This window comes from Spinacia oleracea, chromosome 6 (assembly GCF_020520425.1).
Source record: "Spinacia oleracea cultivar Varoflay chromosome 6, BTI_SOV_V1, whole genome shotgun sequence".
Lineage (NCBI taxonomy): Eukaryota > Viridiplantae > Streptophyta > Magnoliopsida > Caryophyllales > Amaranthaceae > Spinacia > Spinacia oleracea.
The window spans coordinates 79479595-79499149 of NC_079492.1; the positions used below are offsets into that span (position 1 = coordinate 79479595).

The 19555-nt window shown below is 39.3% G+C and overlaps 1 protein-coding gene across 1 annotated transcript; it reads left to right on the forward strand.

Moving 5' to 3' along the window:
* The first annotated feature begins 7257 nt into the window (after positions 1-7257).
* LOC130463298 (uncharacterized) lies at positions 7258-10865 on the forward strand. Its single transcript, XM_056832387.1, has 4 exons — positions 7258-8048; positions 8090-8402; positions 8515-8657; positions 10481-10865. The coding sequence occupies exons 1-4, from the start codon at positions 7258-7260 to the stop codon at positions 10863-10865; spliced, it is 1632 nt and encodes a 543-aa protein (XP_056688365.1).
* The last annotated feature ends 8690 nt before the right edge of the window (positions 10866-19555 follow it).

Consider the following 19555-nt stretch of genomic DNA (forward strand, 5'->3'; position numbering starts at 1 on the left):
ATCGGTGAAAACTATGGCCTTTTCTCCGGCATCTCTCGTGACATGGCTAACCAATGAGTCAGGTGTGATATCTGTAGGTACTGAGATGAGGTCAAGTGAGCGAATAAGCTTTTCGCGATGTTCCTTTGAAGTACACATAAGATCCCAGATGGTAATCTCGGCCTTGGTTCTTTTTACTTGTTTCAGGAGAGGATTTTCAATGACTTCCGCGACGGTGGCGTGCCGTCCATTCTCAGGAGTTTGCCTAACCGGGATGTCGTCCATAGGAGGTGGGTGAATATCCGGTTGGTATATTCTTCCGGGTCGGGTGAGGTTGTCGACCTCGGGCTCCTGAGGGGTGGTGTCAATGAGAGAATACCCGGGCCAAGTTTAAGTGAAGAAGTCCTGGCTCGAGACTTGAGATAGGTAAATATCTTCAGCATCATCGTTCCACACACCGCACACTTCCCTCTCGATTCGATCCATAGGGACCACAGCGAGTGGTGCACCTTGAGGTGTAATATACACCGTGGGGTCGAAATTCTCTGGTTGGTCGAGAGAGATGTGACAAGAGCCGAGTGGGCTCTTGTTGTTGTTGGGTTTGCCAACGTTAGGGAGAGGTATCACTTCATCCTCTATCATGTCCTGGATCGTATGTTTTAGATTCCAGCAGTTTTCAGTGTCATCCCCATTTCCTTGATGGAATTTGCAGTAAGTACCTTCGACCCAATATTTGCTTTTGACAGGAGGGTCACGGGTGGGGCCTATAGGTCTCAACTTTCCTTGATTGGTTAGTCTTTCAAAGGCTTGTACCAGAGTTGACCCGAGTGGGGCAAACTTTCGGTCTCAGACCCATCTTGCAGGATTTCTTCGGGCGGGAGTCTCTTCTACAGCATGGACTTCTTGGGCTTGGGATGTGTTACCCCGATTATAGGTGTTGGTCTTATATGTGGGTTTGTTCTGTATGGTTTTGGCGAGGTCGTCCTCGATCTTTATTCCCACATCATAAACTCTTTTGAAAGTGTCGAATCCCAGGTACCTAAGGTGTTGTCTGTAAGCCGGGTCTAGGTTGTCAATGAATTTTTGGACCAATTCTGTTTCGGGAGGCCTATTGATTAGCTGGGCCGCCTGGTCCCTCAATCTAGCAAAGTAGGTTGTGAAACCCTCATTTTTCTTTTGGAAGAGAACTTCCAGCTCGCGCATGGTGACTTGGAAATCCATGTTCGACGAGTATTGCTTGATGAAGACATTGACAAAGTCTTCCCAAGTGGGGAAGAGCTTAGGGTCCTGGTGATAGTACCATTTGAGCGGCACAGGTTCCAAGGATAAAGGAAAGGCAGGTAAGTACATGGACTTGTCCACGTCTTTCAAGTTCATGGTATTCACAAAGCTCAGTAGATGATGACGGGGGTTGTCCGTGGCCTTGAACTTTGGTAAGTCAGATGAACTGAACTTTTCTGGTAATTTGCCAGGAAAAGGTTCAGGATCGAGAGAGAAGTATTTTCTCCCCATGGTTTGCTGTAGGACCATTTTTTCAATCCTCTTCTCGTTATCGAGGTCATTTTTGGCTTGCGCAGCCGCTAAAGCTTCATTTTCCATTTTCAGTTGGCCCATAAGTTGGGTCATTTGGACCATCTGGTCTCGCAAATCTTCGATAGACATGTTTGAAGGTGCGAATCGAGGTTGGGGAAGCGGAGATCCTTGAAACGAGGGACGACGGACGGAGCTTAGAGTTACTAAACCTGGTGTTGGCGATGTATCTTCGAGACGCACTAACCGTTGATTCCCTGATCGGCACCAAGTGGCAGGACCAGTCCTAGGCATAAGATAAGCTAAATTTTAGGTTCCCAAAGTTTCAAGCATTACTTGGTCTAGACTTCGACTCTCTAAATTGGTTTTTCACTCTTTTGTTGGTACACTTTTTAGTTTTTTTTTTAGTTTTTTTTTTTGGTCATTCTTTGGATTTTCGAAACACTTGCCCGTGTGACGTTCATAGTTATTAGCATGTTCGGCTTTAGTGCCGAGAATTGTCGTCGTAGGAGGCTTAACAACGACATAAAGAGTTATTAATTTTTTACGAGTCGCTTTTGAAATCGAGTGCTTTTCTTAGGCCCTCGTAGCAATTCTTTTTATGAACATTTTTTTTGCGCTACGTATTTTCCTTTCGCGAGGGCACCGAGGCTGCTGCGCCTGACCAGAAGGCCAAGCAGCAACTTCAGCGCCCAGCGAGGGGCGTGAGAAATTCTGGCGCCCAGCCAGGGGCGTAGAAAATTCGTCCCTGGCTGGTTATCGTTTTCTGTCTTCTGTTTATGCGACTTCGATTTGCGTACTTGCCTAATGACGTCCTTTACGCGTAACAGCGTTTGTGGGATTCGTTACGGCCCATCCCGAGCGTCGCTTATTTTGTGGCGATCATTCGGGTTTGCGGAACACGTGTTTCGGTATAACTCTTTGGAAAATTAGTCTATGAATGTTTGGGCAACTTTTAAGGTCGTTGGTTTTCTAGGATAGTTTGTCACACACAATCACATATTTCGCTACACATAACTACATTACAAACATGGATTTGAAAATTAAATATGCCACGTAGTTTATGATAGGCTTCTATGGGTAGTTTTGTTGCGCCTGGCTTGGTACCGCTTCTATCGTAGATCCAACACATGCCCCGGTCGAGGTAGTGTCTTCAACAGACGAATTTCGCTCAAGAGGCCAACCCGCAAGTGCAAGCCAAGGGGGTATGCAGGCGAGAGGGACCTAATGGGCGAGCGATTGGGTTCGGGATAGGTGTACTACCTGCACAAGTACCGAGTGGGAAACATGCGCGGCGTATGCACCCCCCTATTGGCGAAAAAAGGTATCCTTAGTCCCAACTCCCGAGGGAGCCGAGATTCGTTATGCGGTTCTGCCCGTTCACATTAATATGCTGATTTTCAGGTCGTCCCAACTTGATGGGGAAATAAACGCGGGGTAGGATCGTTTCACCCTTCGGCTATTTTGATTACCTACAAGCACGAGTATTTCCTTCACTATCCCCAGTGGAGTCGCCACAGTGAGGGGGTCAAAAAAGCACGAGGCTAATGCGTGACCTCGTCCCTCGTGGGTGTGACGATTCTTTTTTTCAATCAAGTGTAATTGGATTTCCTGTGAGTATACACCCAATTGACTAGTAATATAGGAGTCGCCATTCAGTTTTTAACGACAATGAGAAAAACTGACAAAACCCGGTTATCGTGACATAAAGGGAGTGCAATTATGTTTGACCACGACGGCCGTAGGTTCCCTTGTGATCCCTGGTGTGGGGATCTCTCAACATACACCCGCAAGGTAGAGATTGAGGGTTCGGGGGACTGTAACTACCGAGAGGAGTACTTCGCTCGTCGATAACTCCAGAGGCAGGATATCCTTACTAGCTCAGCATAAATAATTGAAGGGACATGCGTTAACTATTAAACTAATCTGAGTTGATTTTAGCAATATGCAACATATAATACTAATTCGATCGTGATTATCTGATTTAAATAACATTAAGGGACCTAGCATGATAATCCGATTTCCCAAAAATATTATATTTGTTAGGCGTGATAGAACAATCAGATTAGGTTAGTTTAACAGTTCATAAAAAGGGCGAGGAAAGCAGTTAAATCATCGAAAAGGGACACATTACGACGCACCCTTGAGAGGTGCGTCACGGTTCTCAGAAAACTAACCACTTTGACTTTGCTATTTCTCCTTTTTATTTAACGATTCTCAATTATGGGACAGGATACGTTCTGTTCGATTTATGGATCGATTGCGGCAGAACGCGTGAACAGTTTCGCAGCGAGAGGCTTAGGCTAAGGGTTGGAGTCAATACTCAGAATATAATTGTGTGTTGTTGTGTGTTTTTCACGTCGAATTTAGGGGCCTATTTATAGGGAAGAGTTCGTGGAAAGATAGAATTGCAGAGTTCTAATCCACAAAGAATTAGGAAAAAACACGTACCCAGGTATTTTCAGCGCCCAGGCCTGGGCGCCGAAGATTTCGGCGCCTAGAGCCAGACGTTGAAAATAGGGTCTGGGCTGTTTTCTTTAGTCAGATTCGGATTCCTGAAATCCGTAGAGTTTGAGACTTAACCGAGTCTTTTAGCGCGTATCAATTTTATGACGGAATGCGTCTGGGCCCGTTACGAACTCTAGGCTCGTTAGGATTTTAATTAATACATAACTCTTATTTCCGAATCATATTAGGAATAGGATTCTCGCAGTTTTCTATCTCATTTAGGATTTATGTTGGAATGCAACACCTAATTCTGACAGGTTTCTATCCTTTATGATTTACCACTTTTAGAAGCTACCTTTTACGGTAGTTACTATTTTTAGCAGGTTTCCATAAATAGCAGGTTTTGGGTGAAATGAAATGGGGAATTGAGATTCGTTTATTTTATAGAAGATGCGTTGTCAAGTGGAGATTTATGCTTTCATCATCGAACCTTTCCCTTGCGGGAATGGGGACAAAAGTAGGTGTCTACAGCGCCCAGCGCCTGCCTATCCCTCTCGCCCTCGTCGCGTGCTCGTGCGCACTACTGCTGCGGTGCGTGCGTGTTGTTGTTGTTGTTGTTGCGTTGATTGTTCTTATCAAATAATGTTTTCAAAAATATTAATTTTCAGTTTTAAATTGATTTAATTATTGTGATTTAATTTAATTATTGGATTGTTTGGATTAATTAAAACGGTTATGAACACCGTATTGGGTTAGTATTGTGTTTTAATTAAAGAGATTGGTTTTGATGATTTAGATTATGATTTTCAGATTTAATAAGTTTATAAAGTGTTGATTTTTGAAGTCAAAACATGTTTTTGGATTAAACCATTGTTATGGTTTCGGTTTCAAATCGATTGAGCGATTGATTCACATAATTTAATGACAATTTAAATTATGGGAATCAACCTAAATTTTCAGAATGTTTATAAGCTTTAAAAATTTGGTTTTCAAGGGTTTTAAAGCGAAAAAGTCAATGTTTTTATGCTAGGACTTGAGTTGACTATTTGAGACTATTAAATTACTAATTAATGAATGAATTTTAATTAAACCAAGGGTTTTAGTTTCTTAAATAGTTGCTGGAAATTTAGTAAACATGGATAATAATTTAGTTCTCTTATTTTGTTTTATAGGAGTTGATTTCTAGTGAGTCGTGATTCGCACAGTGGCCCCCGTACTTAGGTATTCCAGGTACGTACAAGACTAGGGTGACCACCCATCCCTTGAGGACTTTGTGAAATGTATTAAATGCGAATCATGTGAACTTATATGCTATGAATTCATGTTTGATGATTGGGAATGATTATGTTGTTATGAATTCATGTTTAATGTTGAGAACAAGCATGTTGTTATTATTATTGAATCTATATGAACGAGCATGTTATGAATTGAATTATGCCTTATAGATTCTATTGAACTATCATGTTATGGACTTTTATAATCGTTGAATTATGTCAAGCATGTTGTTCAAGTTGGTTTGCATGTATGAGTATTGCGCATGCAAGTTGTTATTATTATTATGTTATAGTACAGGATGTCAAGCATAATTATTGAGCCAGTTGAATATTGCCAGTGAGCAATATATATTCTACCAAAGGGGTAGAATATGTTAGAGAGTCTATGTGAATTGAATTAAGGACAATTCGTGCTAAGGGCACACCCCGCTTGTTTATAGGCAATGTCGGGTTATCTCAAACAGTGTTTTTGAGAAGGAACAATGGGAGTAATTTCACTTGAGTCTTGTTTGATCACAAGTCCTAAAGAATTAAAATAATGAAGTGTCATTGTTGAATGGTTTAATTATTCAATTGTTTGTATGTTGTGTCTTGAGTCGCCTTGAACATAATATACTAATTAACGTAAAGTGTAACCCAAAGAGCTTCAAAACTCTTGGAACGTATATACCTTGAGTATGAACAATGGGGGGAGTCTTGCCGGAAAACTTGTACTCCTAGAATGATACAAGACGTTGTTTCATTCTCTTTTATGCCGTTGTGCATTGGAATTCTTGTCGGTATGGCCCGACAGTCGGTAGTAGCCCGACTTATTTTGGTGTATGGTTGGCTCCCATCACCCTTTCTTTCCTTTTGAGGATACTTTACTTTACCCGTTCGAAGCTACTTTTTATTAATCAGTGAGTCAAGAGTCGTGTCTCGTGTCGAGTCTTGTCTCCATGTTTACTTGTTTATTATATGGCTTTTGCATGTGGATTATTTAATTGTCGAGTGAAGCATGTTAGGATAGAATGTTATTCTAGCTTGTTTGTACTCAGCTTTTGCGGACTTCGTGCTTCATGTCTTCTGGTCATGGCCTTCGCCTTAATGACCCTATGATGATCCATCAATTGCATTTGCGTTGTTGGGGAGTAGATTTTCAATAAAGCAGGTTTGTAGAGATAACTTGCGGGAGAAGTTATCATGGGATTCGAGTTGAGAGTTTATTCTTCCGTATTTTATAGACTCTATTTACTCTTTATTTTTATTTAGTCATGACTATCGTTACTACTACTAATACTACTATTTTCAGTTAATGGATTTCAAACGGTTTGTTTTAGTTTGGGCCTCAACGGTTCCAACTTGTTTTAGTGACCATTAACTATTTATTTAATGTGTTTTGAAAGTTAGTTATTTCCGCTGCGTAATTCTGGTAAATAGCCTTAGCCGTTATCACGGTGGCGGTAATATCTTGGTAATTCCTGTGTTTTAAGTTGGAAAATGTTTTATAAAAAGCAAGGAATTATTAGGGTGTTACAGTTAGAGAGTAGTGTCAAGAAGAAATAGGGAAGTTAGAACTCCAGTGCAGATTGTTGGGTTGGCTCAAGTGCATGTGGGATCTGTTGGGGTTGCTAATGAAGGTGGGGGTTCTATGTTGGGACCTGCTGGGGTTGCTAATGATGGTGGGGTTCTGTGTTGGATTCAGTTGTAGATCAAACATGAATATATGCACATGGAATGTTAGGGGTATGAATGACCCTATTGAAGTAGCTGAAATAAAAAAGTTCTTAGCTTAGAATAATATTTGCGTAGTTGCTTTGCTTGAGCTAAAATAAAGGGGAAAAATAGTCTAAAGGTTCAGAAGAAGCTGGGGAATTGCTGGAAGTGGATAATGAACTATGAGTATTCTCCAAGGGGGAGGATTTGGATAGGGTGGAAGCATAACCTTGTAACTGTTCATATTTTGCAGAAGACTGGGTACCTCCTTCATGGTTCAGTTTCTTTGAAAAATGGGTAGTTTAGCACTTTCTTTACTGCAATATATGGAATGCATATTGTGGATACTAGGAGACCTATGTGGAGGGATGTAGCTGTCTTGAGTCAGAATATCACAAGTAATTGGCTAGTTATGGGAGATTTTAATTCAGTTCTCCTCCCTAATGAAAGGCATAATGGAAATGCAGTAACTGATGCTGAAACAAGGGATTTTGAGGCTTGTGTTGATAATTCCAACCTAACAGAACTGAAGAGTTGTGGGAATTTTTACTCTTGGAGTAATAAGGGGCAAGGAGATTTAAGGATAAGCTCTAGGATAGACATGGCATTTGGTAATATTGACTGGCATAGTACCTTCACTGATGCAATTATAGACTATGTGAACCCTGGTTTATCTGATCACTCACCTCTGGTGATGACTTGTAAGTCTCATGTGGGGGGAGGAAGTAGGCCTTTCAAGTTTTTTAATTACATGGCTGAGCATGATAGTTTTCTTTCAGTAGTTAAAAAGGGATGGGAAGTTCAGTGTCATGGAACTGCCATGTTGAGAGTATGGAGTAAATTAAAAGCAGTAAACCACGGATTGAAAAACCTGCATCATAAAGAATTTGCAAAATTAGATGACAGAATTGAGCTGATAAGGGGAGAATTAGCTAGTGTTCAGTTACAACTGGCAGCCACTCTTACTGATTCATCCCTGCAAACTAGTGAGAAGATTCATAGTGAGAAACTCATGAAGTTCTTGCAGATTCAAGAGTGTGCTTATAAGAAGAAATCAAGAATTATGTGGCTTAAAGTTGGAGACTCCAACACAAAATTCTTATTTAGTGCAATGAAAGAAAGGCACTCAAAGAATAGCATTGATGTACTTATGATCACTCAAGGAAAAAATTGACAACTATTGAGGAAATCAAAGAGGAGGTTAGTAGTTTTTACAAGAGTCTGATTGGTACTGCTGCTTCTACTCTGGAGAGTATTGATGTGAACATTGTGAGGAAGGGGAAGCAACTAACTTTTGATGCTGCTGAAAGGTGGGTGCAGCCTGTTCTTGATGTAGAGATTGATAATGCCCTCAAAGATATTGACATCATCAAAGCTCAAGGGTTAGATGGTTTAGACAGTTTGTTTTTCCTCAAAGCTTGGAATATAGTCAAATTAGACATTTATGAGGCAGTGAAGGACTTTTTTAGGACTAGGGTGATGTTAAAGCAGATTAACAACACATCAATCACTCTCATTACTAAACTTCATAATTCTAAAGCGAGTGAAAGATTTTAGACCTATTGCTTGTTGTTCTGTCGTGTACAAGCTGATCTCCAAAATTCTTACTGCCAGAATGCAAGCTGTCATTGATGATATGGTGAATTGTGCTCAGTCTTGGTTTATTCCTGGAAGGGTTATCTCTGATAACATTTTGCTATCCTATGAACTAGTTAAGTGTTATTCAAGAAAGTATATGTTTTTTGGTTATGAATAATACAATAATATAATTCATGCGGAAAAACCATAAAGTCAGAATCCAAATTAATTGTCACATAGTCAATTAGCATAATTTATGTGACATACAATGTGATGCGTGCCTTCCCTAGCTGCTCCCAAACCGAACAATAACAAGTCTTTAGAGCCCCAACTGTTTCCCCTCCGTAGAAAGTCCACAGCACGTTCGGATCCGCCTTAGGTTCAACCAACTAGGATTTTACTTAAGGTTTTATGTATTCGGGTTAGGCTTGTATTATGTTCTCCCTTGAACACAATGGGAATAAAGAATATGATTTTCAATTTAATTGATGTGTATAATTGTGAGGGGCTAGCCTCATATTTATAGTGTAGGAAATAAGGAATTTGAGTCTTACTAGGAATAGAATTACCAACCCTACTAGGATTGAAATTCTTATTCAATTAGAATTGCAACATTAATAAAACTCTTAATTATTTGAATTCCAGTAAGACTAAGAATACTTAATCCAAGGTAACTTGGTAATTAAGCAATCAGATATTTCTTGGAGCCCAAGACGAAACAACCCAACGCAGCCACAACGAACCACGTTGGTGTGCGTGCTGCCTCGTCCCAGTGCGTTGGGGAGCCTCGGCAGGCCTGCAGTCGTTGCTTGCTGGGCGCGGCCCATGAGCTGCTACCTTGCTTCGCAGCTTAGCGCGGCCCATGTGCTGCTGCCTTGCTCAAAGCTTGGCGCGGCCCATGAGCTGCTGCTTTTCTTGCAGCTTGGCGCGGCCCATGGTTGTTGCCTTGCTCGCAGGGCGTGGCCCATGGTGCAGCCTTGCTTGTCGAGCGATGGGTCGGCTCGCTTACTAGCTTGTCGCTCGTCGAGCTTCCGATTCGTTTTCCGATTCATGAATTCATTTCCGTTTCGAACAAACATTTACGTTTCCGTTAATATTTCTGATTCCAGAAATAATTTCCTTTTCCGACAATATTTCCGATTCCGGCAATATTTCTATTTCCGATAATATTTTCCGATACGAGCCATGTTTCTGTTTCCGGCAACATCTACGACTTGAATGATATTTATATTTCCTTCATGAACCATATTTCCGTTTCTGGCAATATCATCATTTACGGAGTATTCTTTATTTTTCCTTTTGACGATTTCAGCTCCCACTGGAACCGAGATCCGTCGTTTCCGAAAGTTCATACATGGAGTACTTAATGAATAATATATTCATTTAAATACTTGATCCGTTCACGTACTATTTGTGTGACCCTACAGGTTCAGTCAAGAGTAAGTTGTGGATTAATATTATTAATTCCACTTGAACTGAAGCGGCCTCTAGCTAGGCATTCAGTTCACTTGATGTCAATGAATTATTAACTTGTTAATTAATACTGAACCTCTTTTATTAGACTTAGCATTAAATGCGTACTTGGACCAAGGGCATTATTTCCTTCATGTGTCTCCTAGGTGCATGATCAAAGTGGACTTAAAGAAAGCCTATAACTCTCTGAAGTGGCCTTTCTTGAGGTCTATGCTTGCTGAATTTGGTTTCCCTGCAAAATTCGTTGGTTGGGTGATGTAGTGCCTTCAGATAGTGTCATACTCTATTCTGATCAATGGCTTCCCCACAACTCTTATTCCTGCTAAAAAGGGGTTAAGACAGGGTAACCCTATATCACCTTATCTCTTTGCAATGGGAATGGAATATCCTTCTAGATGTCTAGACTCTTTGGTTTAGAATCTTGATTTTGCTTATCACCCTAGATATAAAAGAGTTGGGTTGACTCACATGATGTTTTTTGATGATTTGTTGTTGTTTGCAAGAGTAGATGAAGGATTTGTGAAGGCTATTTTTTCTACTTTCAAAAAGTTTTCAACAGCCTCAAGTCAGGAGGCTAATCTCCATAAAAGTGAAGTTTACCTTGCTGGTATTTCTAGTTATGTAGCAGATCATATTATGGCAACTATTGGGATTCCTAAAGGAACTTTTCCTTTTAAGTACCTTGGAGTTCCTCTCACTACAAGGGGGTTGAGCTTTACTGATTTTAAACCCCTTATTGAAAACACTGTGGCCAGAATTAAGAGTTGGGCAGCTAGGCTGTTATCTTTTGTCGGTAGACTACAATTGGTGAAATCTATCCTGTTTGGTATCCAGTTATACTGGTGCAAGATATTTGTGATGCCTAGGAAGATTATGAAGGAGATTTAGAGGCTCTGTATGTGCTTTTTTTGGACTGGATCTAATGCTAACTCCAAAAAAGCTCATGTTTCCTAGGAGAAGCTTTGTTTTCCTAAGAGTTGGGGTGGGTAGAATCTGTAGGAGCTTAAAATTTGGAACAAAGCTACAGTTTTGAAGCATCGTTGGCCCTAGTGTAAGAAACAGAATAAGTTGTGGGTCAGGTGAATAATATTTATATTTCCGTCAAGAACCATATTTCAGTTTCCGGCAATATCATTATTTCCGGGGTATTCTTTATTTTGCCTTTTGACGATTTCAGCTCCCACTGAAACCAAGATCCGTCGTTTCCGAATGTTCATAAATGGAGTACTTAATGAATAATATATTCACTTAAATACTTGATCCATTCACGTACTATTTGTGTGACCCTACGGGTTCAGTCAAGAGTAAGTTGTGGATTAATATTATTAATTCCACTTGAACTGAAGCGGCCTCTAGCTAGGCATTCAGTTCACTTGATCTCACTAAATTATTAACTTGTTAATTAATACTGAACCACATTTATTAGACTTAGCATTAAATGCATACTTGGACCAAGGGCATTCTTTCCTTCAGTCTCCCACTTGTCCTTAGGGACAAGTGTGCATTTCCTAATTCCTTTATCGCTTTATGTCTTCTCGTGAACATAAGGTAAGAGTAGTCATCCTTATTATGTCCAGAGGTGTTTCTCGGTTTCAGAGTTCAACTTATCAAATAAACAGATAATCATAGCCTATGATTCATCTAAGCACGGCCATGCATTTTTCAGTTTCTAGCTCTCCGAGTGGCCTTGTACAACTTTCAGCCTCTCATCCCTATTTATGGGAGGACAATCCGAATCTTGTGATCTTGAGGTTAGACTTTGTTTGATAGGTGATTACCTGAGCGTTGCCGTTATAGTCTCCTTTTACGGTGCGACGCTTGACAATGTCAAAGTAACCAGTTCTCAAACAAGTAATCTCAAATCACTCAGGTATTGAGGATTAGGGTCTAATAATGTAATGAAATTTACTTATGATAGATTTTCATATCTTAAAGTAAAGTTTCATAGGTCTGTCCGATACTAATCTTCTCAAGTAAGTATCTATGCAAATGATTGCGACATTGCCATGTCCACATAGTTCAAGAAACATAACTACTAGTCATCTTGCACTCTAGTCGTCTAGCATTTTCTATGTCTCCACCTTTATAGAAAACTTCCAACCAGGGACCATTTTCAACTTTTGACATTCAAGTTTACTTGATAGACATTTCTTAGTCACAGGACTGGTCCTGACAGTCTATCTTGAATATATCGTCAAATTGAAAGGACTCATCATTTAATAAACCACAAAATTAAATGGAAAAATGAATTCTATTCATTTATATGAATGGTTAACCAAAAAAGTTTTACAAAGTATTAAACTCTAAAACTTTAAAACATTTATTAAGGACATCAAAGCCATTCTCCAACATGCTTGATTCCCATAGCTGCAGTGTGCGAGTTGTGCTTCGCTTGCGGCAGAGGTTTAGTTAATGGATCTGAGATGTTGTCATCAGTTCCAATCTTGCTTATCTCGACTTCTTTTCTTTCAACGAACTCTCGTAGAAGGTGAAATCTACGAAGTACATGCTTGACTGGTGGTGTCTAAGCTCCTTTGCCTGTGCAATAGCTCCATTATTTTCACAATATAAAGTTATTGGTCCTTTAACAGAGGGGACTACACCAAGTTCACCTATGAACTTCCTTAGCCAAATAGCTTCCTTTGCTGCTTCATGTGCAGCAATGTACTCCGCTTCAGTTGTAGAATCTGCAACGGTGCTCTATTTCGCACTTTTCCAGCTTACTGCACCTCTGTTGAGGCAGAAGACGAACCCAGACTGTGATCTAAAATCATCTTTGTCGGTTTGGAAACTTGCGTCCATATAGCCTTTAACAATTAATTCATCATCTCCACCATAGACCACGAAATCATCTTTGTGCCTTTTCAGGTACTTCAGAATATTCTTGGCAGCTGTCCAATGCGCCTCTCTTGGGTCTGACTAGTATCTTCTCGTAGCACTGAGTGCGTACGCAACATCCGGGCGTGTACATATCATAGAATACATTATTGAACCAATCAATGATGCATATGGAATCCAACTTATTCGTCTACACTCATCTAGTGTTTTTGGGCACTGAGTCTTGCTTAGAGTCTTTCCATGAGACATGGGTAGGTAGCCTCGCTTTGAGTCACCCATATTGAACCTTTCAAGCACCTTATTGATATACGTGCTTTGACTAAGTCCAATCATCCTTTTAAATCTATCTCTGTAGATCTTGATGCCCAGTATGTACTGTCCTTCTCCTAGATCCTTCATCGAAAAACATTTCCCAAACCAAATCTTGACAGATTTCAACATAGGAATGTCATTTCCTATAAGTAATATGTCGTCGACATATAACACTAGAAAAGAAGTTTTGCTCCCATTGACTTTCTTGTATACACAAGATTCGTCTGCGTTCTTGACGAAGCCAAAGTCACTGACTGCTTCATCAAAACGTATATTCCGGCTCCTTGATGCTTGCTTCAATCCATAAATGGATTTCTTAAGCTTGCATACCTTTTTAGCATTGTTTGGATCCTCAAAACCCTAAGGTTGTGTCATGAACACAGTCTATGTTAAAACGTCGTTTAAGAAAACGGATTTGACATCCATCTTCCATATTTCGTAATCGTAATATGCGGCGATTGCTAACACTATCCGAAAAGACTTTAGCATTGCAACTGGTGAAAAGGTTTCATCATAATCCACACCGTGGACTTGCCTGTATCCTTTTGCAACCAATCAAGCTTTGAAAACTTCTAGTTTCCCATCCTTGTCCTTTTTCAGTTTGAAAACCCATTTGCTTCCTATGGCTTGGTAGCCATCTGGAAAATCGACCAAATCCCAAACTTGGTTTTTAGACATGGAATCTAATTCAAATTTCATGGCTTCTTGCCATTGCTTGGAGCTAGAGATCATCATAGCTTGTTTGTAAGTCGAAGGTTCATCGCTTTCCAGCAATAGAATTTCATGGCTCTCATTTGTAAAAATACTTATGTATCTTTCTGGTTGAGACCTATATCTCTGCGATCTACGCGTGGTTACATTTCTATTTGGTTCTTGATTCTCACCAGATACTTCTAAAGATCTCTGAGTTTCAACCTGGATGTCATCTTGAGCATTCTCTAGAGTTTGTTGTTCGACTCGAATTTCTTCGAGGTCTACTTTTCTCCCACTTGTCATTTTGGAAATGTGATCTCTTTCCAAAAAGATACCATCTCGAGCAACAAATACCTTGTTCTCAGATGTTTTGTAGAAGTAATACCCCTTTGTTTCCTTTGGGTAGCCCACAAGGATACATTTGTCAGCTTTCGGTTGAAGTTTGTCTGAAATTAATTGTTTGACGTATACTTCACAACCTCAAATCTTAAGAAAAGACACATTCAGAGGCTTTCCAAACCATAACTCATATGGAGTCTTTTCGACAGCTTTAGACGGAGCTCTATTTAGTGTGAGTGCAGCTGTGTTTAGTGCATGCCCCAAAATTCTATTGGAAGTTTGGCCTGACCCATCATTGGTCTAACCATGTCTAGCAAGGTCATGTTTCTCCGTTCTGACACACCGTTCCTTTGAGGTGTTCCGGGAGGAGTCAATTTTGACAAGATTCCACAATCTTTCAGATGGTCATCAACTCATATATTCATCGCCTCTATCATACCGCAGTGCTTTAATCTTCTTGCCTAATTGATTCTCTACTTCACTCTGAATTCCTTGAATTTGTCAAAGGATTCAGACTTATGCTTTATTAGGTAGACATAGCCATATCTACTGAAGTCATCAGTAAAAGTGATAAAGTAGCTGAAACCACCTTTAGCATTTGAACTCATGGGTCCACATACATCTGTATGGATTAAACCCAATAGATCAGTTGCTCTTTCTCCAACTTTAGAGAAAGGTTGCTTTGTCATTTTCCTAAGTAAGCATGATTCGCATTTACCATAATCCTCTAAGTCAAATGGTTCTAGAATTCCTTCATTTTGAAGTTTTTCTATGCGCTTCATGTTAATATGGCCTAATCGACATGGCATAGATAGGTGAGATCTGAATCATTCATTTTGGCCTTTTTGGTATTTATGTTATAAACTTGTTTGTCGTGATCTAATATATAAAGTCCATTGACTAATTTAGCAGATCCATAAAACATCTCTTTAAAATAAATCGATCAACTATTATCTTTTATTAAAAATCTAAATCCCTTAGCATCTAAGCAAGAAACAGAAATGATGTTTTTAGTAAGACTTGGAACATGGAAACACTCTTCCAGTTCCAAAACTAGCCCAGAGGGCAATGACAAATAATAAGTTCCTACAGCTAATGCGGCAATCCTTGCTCCATTTCCCACTCGTAGGTCCACTTCACCCTTGATTAACCTTCTACTTATTCTTAGTCCCTGTGAATTGGAACATAAGTGTGAGCCACAACCTGTATCTAATACCAAAGAAGTTAAATTTGCAAGTATACAGTCTGTAACGAAAATACCTGGAGATGGAACGACAGTTATGTTCTTCTGATCTTCCTTTAGCTTCAAGCAATCTCTCTTCCAATGCCCTTTCTTCTTACAGTAGAAGCATTCAGGCTCGCCCTTCTTGAGCTTGGTGTCAAGAATTTGCCTATGAGTCTCGAATCTTTCGACTCGAGCTAGATCTTGGAACATGTTCTTTAACTCGCTGATGATTGTGAAAGCATCTGAGTTGATGAACGTTTTCTGTAGATCTGCACTCATGGTTACAAGCATTAGACATTTTACATCCTTGTTGGCATCAATCCAACGATTGAGGGCTGCCTGAGTGACCCCTTCGCCCGCGTCTTCGCGCATCGCCTCTTCCAGGACATACTCCTTTTTTTCCTGCATAAGAACTATTTGCCGCTCAACTTCTCCTTTTCGAGAATTGATCGGTTGAATGAATTGTTGTTTGCCATATTAAAACTACAATTGAAAAGAATAAACAAATAATAACCATTCATATTTTCTCTTCATAAACTTAAATTCTAGCATACATGCATAATTCAATATTTATTAAGCATTTTATTCGAGTTTTTTGTTCCGACAGGCGTGAATAAAATGAATCCAAGATCCTTAAATCGTTGAAGAATTAAGAACATTATGTATTCTGACTCAATTCTAAAATATTTTAGGTAAGCAAATCCTTTGCTAATATTCTAGAAACTACTCTTGGTTGATAGGTACGTCTAAGAACCTATTAGGTAAACCTATCCCATTTGCCACGACATAAAAGGACTCCTTACTTATATCGTTGAGTTTCACCAAAACTAACATGTACTCACAATTATTTGTGTACCTTACCCCTTTAGAATCAACAAGTAACACCTCGCTATGGCGGAAAACTATTACTTAGATTGATGTAAAGGTTATCCAAGTAAGCGTTATTTTGGAATGACACATTTTAACTCAATTTTTAAAGTTTGGAACTTAAGGCTCTTACTATATTGGTTAGATTTTAAGTGAACTAAAATCCTTAATTATGCAACATAATCAAGCCATAATCTCATGCATTATTAAGACATATTTAAAGCAATAAATAACTTAAAGCATGCATAATATTTAAATGTGATCTAGTATGGCCCGACTTCATCTTGAAGCTTCAACTTCAAACTCCATCTTTGAAAATGGATTGGAAACTCCGTCTTGAATTTCACAATGGGAGGCGCCATTTTCTTCAAATAGGATATGTTATAATTAAAACTAATTACAACTATTTGATGGTACGCAGACCATATTTAAATAAAACTTTGGTGCATAAGACCAATTTTACATTCAAATTAATGGTACGCATACCATATTTTCTATCCTATTTGGGACATACTAGTCACTTTCCATAACCTGCAAAACAGTACATTTAGAATATACCATTTACCCATTCATTTATCAATGAATGTCCCACATTGCAAGTTAGTAGACAAAATCATACATCACATAAACATTTGCAGCAACTAATCAAAGGTTCCAACAATCTACAAATTGTTCAACCTTATTAGTTCTAATCGAGTTGTTTTAACCTTAAAGGAATAAAGACCTAATCAAGAGTTCAATGACTAAAAGCTCCCACTAAAACCAAGAATTTACATGCTTTACAAATTTTAAATATAAAATTGTATTTCCTAGTCCAACCGGAAACTTACAAATTTAATTAAAATTTAAAGCTCATATAAAATACGGAGTAATTTTTAAATCCCTTAATATTATTTTCAGCTGATTAAAATTAATTAATTATAATTTTACCAAGGTTTTAATTTTATTAAAATAATTAGTATAAAATAATTTATAATAATTAAATTAATTAAAATTAAATTCCGAGAAAAATTAAAATTACGAAATATAATTAAAATCGACGCTCAACCGAAAATCAAATAAACGACCCAACGTGCCAAGGCAAGGCCGTAGGCCGAAGCCCACGCCTCGCCCAAGCATACCACACAGCAGCGCCCATGGGCCGCATGCACAAGTGCAGCGCCCATGGGCCGCATGCACAAGTGCAGCGCCCATGGCCTGCTTGTTGCTGGTCGAGAGGTACATCGCAGCGAGAAACTCAACAGCCAACGTTGTGCTTGCTGCTGTGCGTTGGGCAGGGGGATTGACGCAGCGGCACGCGAGCTCCCTTGCTCGTCGTGTTGCTAGCCTGCCTCTTGCTTTGCGCTTGACGCTCGTCGCGTTGCTCGATAACTCGCACAGCACACACCGCGCAGGCCCATGCCCGCGCATGCATGCTCGTGCTTGCTCGCTGCCTAGTACCGCATGAGCGGCGAGCTCCCTTGCTCGTCGTCGCATGCTCGCACTATGCAACACCCCTTAACTTAGCTTCCATTGCTTCGTGCGTGCAAGTTTGTGAACGATTTATAAAAATCAAAAACTTTTATATTTAAATTTAACGACAAATTAATAATCCATATTAATTTCACTAAATTTAGGTGAAAATCGAAAATTTATTTTACAAATTAATTTCCGATTACAGATTTTCTTAGGGATTAAAATCTAGGTCATAAAATTTTAAAACTTTTCAATTTTAACAAATTTTATGGTGGTTTTTAATCATAGGATCCTAATTAAATTATCAATTAATTATGAAATTCAAAACAAATTCTAAATTATTTGAAATTCAACGAATTAATTATAATTACAAATTAGGTTTTATAATTAACAAAATTAGACCTTAAAATTGTTAAACATATAAAGTAGGTCAATCATAGATTCAAGATTTACATACAAGATTCGCAAATATTTAATTTAACATCATAAAAATTACAAATTTTGCATTCAAAAAACTAAAACCTCCGAAAAGTCATACTTAGGCTTCGAATATGGGAATTCTGGGTTTGGCATCCCATGTCTGATTTTAGTCAAAATTTTAAAACGTCGTTTACATGCGAAATTCACTATAAAAACATAAGATTTTGACCATTATTGACAAAACTGCCGAAAAATCCTGCGAAAATATAATCAAATAATCGCAAAAATTTACAATTAATACGAAATTAATCCCCCCTTTAATTCATTGCAAATTTATAAAATTTAATCCATGTTAACTATAATTGATTATGGAATTAATTAGAGGCTCGTGATACCACTGTTAGGTTATGAATAATACAACAATATAATTCATGCGGAAAAAACCATAAAGCCAGAATCAAATTAATTGTCACCTAGTCAATTAGCATAATTTAGGTGACATACAATGTGATGCGTGCCTTCCCTAGCTGCTCCCGAACCGAACAAGAACAAGTCTTTAGAGCCCCAAACGTTGCCCCTCCGTAGAAAGTCAACAGCACGTTCGGATCCGCCTTAGGTTCAACCAACTAGGATTTTACTTAAGGTTTTATGTATTTGGGTTAGGCTTATATTATGTTCTCCCTTGAACACAATGGGAATAAAGAATATGACTTTCAATTCAATTGATGTGTATAATTATGAGGGCCTAGCCTCATATTTATAGTGCAGGAAATAAGGAATTTGAGTCTTACTAGGAAGAGGATTACAAACCCTACTAGGATTGAAATTCTTATTCAATTAGAATTGCAACATTAATTAAACTCTTAATTATTTGAATTCCAGTAAGACTGGGAATACTTAATCCAAGGTTACTTGGGAATTAAGCAATCGGATATTTCATGGAGCCCAAGACGAAACAACCCAACGCAGCCACAACGGGCCACGTTGGTGTGCGTGCTACCTCGGCCCAGGGCGTTGTGGCCCTCGCCTCGGCAGGCCTGGAGTCGTTGTTTGCTGGGCGCGGCCCATGAGCTGATGCCTTGCTTCGCAGCTTGGCGCGGCCCATGTGTTGTTTCCTTGCTCGTAGCTTGGCGCGCCCCATGAGCTGTTGCCTTGCTTGCAGCTTGGCGCGGCCCATGGCTGTTGCCTTGCCCGCTGGGCGCGGCCCATGGTGCTGCTTTTCGAGCGATGGGCTGGCTCGCTTGCCGGCTTGTCGCTCGTCGAGCTTCCGATTTGTTTTCTGATTCCGGAATTCATTTCCGTTTCGAACAAATATTTACGTTTCCGTTAATATTTCCGATTCCGGAAATAATTTCCTTTTCCGACAATATTTCCAATTCCGGTAATATTTCCGTTTGCAGGAATATTTTCGATTCCGGCAATATTTCTA

What these genes read in the sequence shown, in the direction of transcription:
- LOC130463298 (XM_056832387.1), top strand. Translation starts at nt 7,258, where the DNA reads ATGCATATTGTGGATACTAGGAGACCTATGTGGAGGGATGTAGCTGTC. An exon ending in TTTAGTGCAATGAAAGAAAG is followed by an intron (nt 8,049 to 8,089) that starts GCACTCAAAGAA and finishes TGATCACTCAAG; the next exon opens with GAAAAAATTGACAACTATTG. An exon ending in GTTAAGTGTTATTCAAGAAA is followed by an intron (nt 8,658 to 10,480) that starts GTATATGTTTTT and finishes GTTGTTTGCAAG; the next exon opens with AGTAGATGAAGGATTTGTGA.